The sequence below is a fragment of the Saccopteryx bilineata genome, chromosome 2 (genome assembly GCF_036850765.1).
Source record: "Saccopteryx bilineata isolate mSacBil1 chromosome 2, mSacBil1_pri_phased_curated, whole genome shotgun sequence".
NCBI lineage: Eukaryota > Metazoa > Chordata > Mammalia > Chiroptera > Emballonuridae > Saccopteryx > Saccopteryx bilineata.
The window spans coordinates 12,403,495-12,409,718 of NC_089491.1; the positions used below are offsets into that span (position 1 = coordinate 12,403,495).

At 42.9% G+C, this 6,224-nt stretch overlaps 1 protein-coding gene across 3 annotated transcripts; it reads right to left on the reverse strand.

Annotated features, from left to right (window-relative positions):
* Positions 1-1,166: 1,166 nt before the first annotated feature.
* On the reverse strand, positions 1,167-6,224 carry LOC136322733 (olfactory receptor 1G1-like). 3 transcript variants are annotated; one of them, XM_066254637.1, is made up of 3 exons: positions 6,120-6,224; positions 4,990-5,179; positions 1,167-4,122 (listed from the first exon to the last, which is right to left on the reverse strand). In XM_066254637.1, the coding sequence occupies exon 3, from the start codon at positions 3,902-3,904 to the stop codon at positions 2,945-2,947; it is 960 nt and encodes a 319-aa protein (XP_066110734.1). In that variant the 5' UTR covers positions 3,905-4,122; positions 4,990-5,179; positions 6,120-6,224; the 3' UTR covers positions 1,167-2,944. The 3 variants fall into 3 exon arrangements, with proteins under 3 accessions (XP_066110734.1, XP_066110732.1, XP_066110733.1); XM_066254635.1 differs by having other exon boundaries at positions 1,167-4,532; XM_066254636.1 differs by having other exon boundaries at positions 1,167-4,532; positions 4,990-5,182.

Sequence of the window (6,224 nt, forward strand, 5' to 3'; positions counted from 1 at the left end):
AAGGAACCCTCATACACTGTTGGTGGGAATGTAAAGTAGTGCAACCATTATGAAAGAAAGTATGGTGGTTCCTTAAAAAACTGAAAATAGAACTACCTTATGACCCAGCAATCCCTCTACTGGGTATATACCCCCAAAACTCAGAAACATTGATATGTAAAGACACATGCAGCCCCATGTTTATTGTAGCATTGTTCACAGTGGCCAGGACATGGAAACAACCAAAAAGCCCGTCAATAGATGACTGAATAAAGAAGATGTGGCACATATACACTATGGAATACTACTCAGCCATAAGAAATGATGACATCGGAACATTTACAGCAAAATGGTGGGATCTTGATAACATGATACGAAACGAAATAAGTAAATCAGAAAAAACCAGGAACTGCATTATTCCATACGTAGGTGGGACATAAAAGTGAAACTAAGAGACATTGATAAGAGTGTGGTGGTTACGGGGGGGAGGGGGGAATGGGAGAGGGAAAGGGGGAGGGGGAGGGGCACAAAGAAAACAAGATAGAAGGTGACAGAGGACAATCTGACTTTGGGTGATGGGTATGCAACATAATTGAACGACAAGATAACCTGGACTTGTTATCTTTGATTATATGTATCCTGATTTATTGATGTCACCCCATTAAAGAAATAAAATTATTTAAAAAAATACACATTGTAGGCCCTGGCCGGTTGGCTCAGTGGTAGAGCGTCGGCCTGGCGTGCAGAAGTCCTGGGTTCGATTCCCGGCCAGGGCACACAGGAGAAGCGCCCATCTGCTTCTCCACCCCTCCCCCTCTCCTTCCTCTCTGTCTCTCTCTTCCCCTCCCGCAGCCAAGGCTCCATTAGAGAGAAGATGGCCCGGGCGCTGGGGATGGCTCCTTGGCCTCTGCCCCAGGCTCTAGAGTGGCTCTGGTCGCGACAGAGCGACGCCCGGAGGGGCAGAGCATTGCCCCCTGGTGGGCAGAGCGTCGCCCCCTGGTGGGCATGCTGGGTGGATCCCGGTCAGGCGCATGCGGGAGTCTGTCTGACTGTCCCTGTTTCCAGCTTCAGAAAAATACAAAAAAAAAAAAATACACATTGTATACTAAAAACTGCTGAGTTGTATACTTTAAAAGGATAAATTTTATGGTATACAAATTATATCTAAATAAAACTTATTAAAAATGATATCACACTGAAAGAAAAAAAAGCAATTCATATCAACTTTGTACAGAGAAGGATTTTCTAATGATAACACTGGCAGAGGAGTAACGGAGTTTTTTTTTAAATTATTGGGTTTCATATGTATAACTTGAAAATTTATGCATGTCAGAAAATCAGGAAGAAGCCCTTTCTGGGTTGCTCAGTGGATAAACTGCTCTCCTGACACACCGAGTTTGTAGGTTTGTTCCCTGGTCAGGGCACGTATGAGAAGCAACCAGTGAGCGCACAACTAAATGGAACAATCACGTGGAACAAGAAATTGCTGCTTCTCTCTCTCCCTCTCCCTTCTCCCCCCTTCTCTCTCTCTTTCAGTCAATGGAAGAATTGAAAGCAAAATCAAAAAGGAAACTGAGGCATGCATAGGTGATTGAGCAAAGTTTCCATCATATGTAAGAAAGTTAAAGTTTAAATTTTTAATATAAAAAGGACTTAGTCAAATTGACATATAGTCAAATGACATGAAGAAATAACAGTAGAATAAATAAAATTTACCTATAGACAAGATAACAATCGATTAGTAAGCAAAAAATAAAAAATAAAAAGTACCATTTCTTTGCTTATTTTGCAGCAATTAAGTCAAAGATCAGGACAGAAAGAGCTGGTAGGATGCAGGGAGAGGACTCTGGCAGGAAGTCAGCTGGAATGTAAACCGCTAGCAGTTTTGTTAACTCTTGGCAATATGTATCATAAGCCAGAAAAATGGTCCACCCAGCAACTTCACTTCTTAACATTTATTTTAAGGACCTGGGGAAATCTTTATAGATGGTTTATTTCCAATGATTTTCATTGTGTTATTATAATAGTAAGAAATATCAGAAAACTCAAATAATCCAAAATGGAAGATTATATATAAATGTGGCACCTACTTCTGCTATAATATCAATATTAGTTATGAAAATATTGATACTTATGAAGATTGAATATTAATAATGTGGAAAACCTTCATCTTCTAAGATTATGTGAAAAAATCAGCATCTTAATATCAGATAAACATACAGAGAAAAAGATACATAAGAATTTGTGTCAAGTATTCACAAGTGGTTTCTTTTAAGAAGGGATTTAAAATGTCTTCTTTATATTTTAGACATTTACTGTAATGACATGAGCGATTTCTCAGTTGGAGAAAAAATAAAACAGAGTTTAAGAAATAAAGACTAAAGACTGGTTACAACTAACAGATAAGAAAGGGAATCACCTGTCAGAGACAGAGATCTAATCCCAGTTATGTAGATGAATCTCTTAATCTTTCTGTGCCTAGGATCCTTTTCTAGAATATTCTTGCTCTTTGAAGCCACACACAGATTCTGCATACTTGGTGTCATATTCTATATGTTAAGACCAAGGAGTGACTTTCTTCCAAGGCAGGGTCAGAATTGGTCTCTGAAGCTTAGTAACTTGACTGAGGTCCTGACCTGCCTAATCTTGCTATCCTTTTTTGTTGTCGGGAAGAATTTACAGTCCTGCAGTATTATCCTATTGGGTTTCCTCCTGGAAGCCAAGTGTTTGCTGGTGTTTCTGGTGTTCCCAACTCTGGACAGAACCTGCGTGAATACACATACTCACTCAGCAAGTCACCTTGCACAGTGTCCTTGGCCTGTTGGTCCAATTCCAGTCCTGCAAAGTCAGAATCTTCATTTTCTTGAATATACTTGTAAGGCTAAACATCCATCCTATCTTGAATGTGACTCTTTCAAATCTATAATGCTCAACTCCATGGAAGCCTGTTGAAATGTCTGGGATTCTACTCTGGGCAAGGACATTTTATGGGGAGGAACATCTTGCCCAGCCAGAGTCTCCACAGAGCCTTTCTTATGTCCTTGTTCCTCAGGCTATAGATAAAGGGGTTCAGCATGGGAGTCACCATGGTGTATGCCACAGATGCCACTATTCCAGTTTTGGCTGAGTAGGAGGATGAGGGCTGGAAATACACCAGAAAGAGTGTCCCGTAGAAGAGAGTGACCACTGACAGGTGAGAGCCACAGGTAGAGAAGACTTTGTGCTTCCCCCCAGCAGAGGGGACCCTGAGGATGGTGTGGATGATGTGGGCATAAGAGACCAGGACACAGGTGAGAGGGACCACGCCTGAAAGGGCTGCTTCAGTGAACATCACAACCTGAAAGCTATGCGTGTCTGAACAGGCCAGTTTGAGGAGTGGGAGCAGATCACAGAAGAAGTGTGGGATGGAATGGGAGGCACAGAAGGAGAACTGAGACATCAGGAGGATGAGTGAGAAGGCCAGGAAGTGGGCACAGAGCCAGGATACAGTGACCAACCCCAGGCAACGTTGGGGACACATGATCGTGGTGTAGTGTAGAGGAAGACAGATGGCCACGTAGCGGTCATATGCCATCACAGCCAGCAGGAAGTCATCCAGCAGTGCCAGTGCCATGAAGAAATACATCTGCATGAGGCACCCAATGTGGGAGATGGTGTGGTGCTGTGTCTGGAGGTTCACCAGCACCTTGGGGACAATGGAGCAGGAGAAACAGGTCTCAATGAAGGACAGGTTGGCCAGGAAGAAGTACATGGGGCTGTGGAGGTGCTGGTCAGAGGCTATAACCAGGATGATGAGCAGGTTCCCCACCATGGTGAGCAGGTACATGCCCAGGAAGAGGGTGAACAGGAGGGGCTGCTGCTCTGGGTGTTCCGAGAAGCCCAGGAGCAGGAAGTCAGAGATGCTGGATTGGTTCCTAATTCTCATTGAAAGTAAAACATTTGCAGAAAAATCTTGCTTAAATATACATAGATTCCAAAAAGGTATATCATTCAAAGGCTTTCATCTGTTCTCTGCGTTCTTTTCAGAGGTCACAGAGATGCACTGGGTCTCTTGGCAGTAGGAGTGTAAACGTGGACAGAGGTGAGACCTCATTGGGCATGATTTTCACATTTTAGCTTCTAGTGTGTTGTCCTGTAGACCTCCTGGGTGAGGTCAAACTGGAGATTAGCTGAGAAAAACTTAAGTTTTAGTGTCCCCCATGCCACCTTCTAATAGGCAAGCTATCAATTTTGTAGGCTTATGATGTTTGGGCATATGTGTTTACTAGAAAATTACTAGCAGAGCTTTCTCTCTCTCTCATGTGTATAAGGTTAGAAAGGGAATAACTAGTTACACAGATAGGTCATACCTGAGACTCAGGTATTCTGGGTATGATGGGAGTATCTGCCCTCTTTTACTTTTGAAGACCCATGAAATGAGTTAATATGGATAAAATTACTTTATGAACTCAGAGGCATTTTGCAAATGAAAGTTCCCATCATCATCATCATCATCATCATCATCATCATCATCATCACCATCATCGGTCCTTTGGAGTGTTGGCTTTGGTGTGCTGTGGAATAGACAGGAAACTTTTCTGTCTGTGTTTCCTCCACAACTTACATGTCCTCTTATCCTCTGTGAGATTCCATTTCCTAGTCTGTGAATTATGTGTGTACTTTGCACACTTACTGGAGGTGATCAATGAGAGGACATAGTAAAAGCGCTAGCACAGAGTGGGCCTTCAATGAGTTGTGAGAAGTTATTAATATTGCTAGTGTAGTAGATAAAGTGGAACCTGGGCTTCCTATGCTTTGGAAACTGTTAGAGAACACGCCTCCCAGCTCTAAACCCTCATTGCTTTTTTATATTTTGGGTAAATTATTTATTTTCTCTGTACCTCATTTTCTTCATTTGTAAGATGTGGACATAAACCTGCCATAGAGGATTGATAAAAGCATCAAAATGCCAGACTCAGTTAAAGGTTTCTTTTAGGACCTGTGGTATAAAACCAAAAGGAAAGATATTACCTTGTGCATTTGGTTGGTGTGGAAGGGTGAACACATGGGCAATGCCAGCCTCTGCTCATGTCATGCTTTCTGGTGGGGTGATAGAACACGCTTCCTCTGGGGCTGACGGACCTTCCTTTGGCCACCAGCCCTCTTGTGTGCTGTAACATTGAACACATTTGCTCAGTCTTCTTGGCCTCGGTTTCTGCATCTGCTTGAAGGGGACAAGAACAATGCCTAATTCATAAGATTGGGAGGATTAAATCAATAAGAATTGTACAGACTAGAACAATGACTGACTTATATCAAATGCTGGCCCAGCGCTAGCTTTTCCTGATGTTGTTTTCTCTTGATGGAGCTTACAAAAGGAAGGTGTTTTCTGGAATGATCAATTAGTCCTGTGAGTTTTCCCAGGACTTTCCTGCTTTGTAAACTTTCCTGCCCTATGTAAACTGGACTTTTTCTTTGTCACCATCTGTGGGAAATTGGACATTGGAAACTGTAAAGTTTCATTTATAGAGTGGTAAGTGCCATTGTCATCAATAGCATCATCATGGTCCTTGGTTGACAAAGTCTCTGACCTAGCAGTGCTAAGATAATGCATCCACTTTGATATGTACAAACACAGGTTTGGGTCGTAGCTGTGCCATCTTGATTAACTCATTTAGCTTCTCAGAATCTCAAAACAAGCTTAGATAATTCTACCTCAAATAATTCTGAGACTCAAGTTAAAACATGGAATGGGGGTTGCTGAGCTATTGCTTTTTGTGGGGATTGTTACTCTCCTTGGGCGGTGCCATAGAATGATTCTGAAGGCCACTCACGATCAGGTAGGCTGAGAGTGAATTGTGCATGCATACCACAGGAGTCCTGAGCACAGCTGTTGCACAGTTTGTCAGGGGCTTGGGGATGGCTGACCAGCACTGACTGCAGGCTAGACTCTCAGGGAGTTCATGAGTATTAAATTAAGGCCCTCCTCATGGTGGTTAAAAGAGCCAGGTTGTATTTGGCTGAGAGTGAGGAAGGGGCAGAAAAGGAGGAAGAAATTGGGGAGGAGGTGTGTGTGGTGTGTGTGTGTGTGTGTGTGTGTGTGTGAAAGAGAGAGACCAGAATAGAGACCAGTATCTCCCATGTCTACCCTCAGGTCTTACCTAGAAATTCTGACCATCCTCAGGTCCGATCGCAGCACCAGGTATTGGGTCTGCCTCCTCTCTTTGGTTTTCCTTTGCTACTTCTCTGCAAGAGGGCTTGCTGGA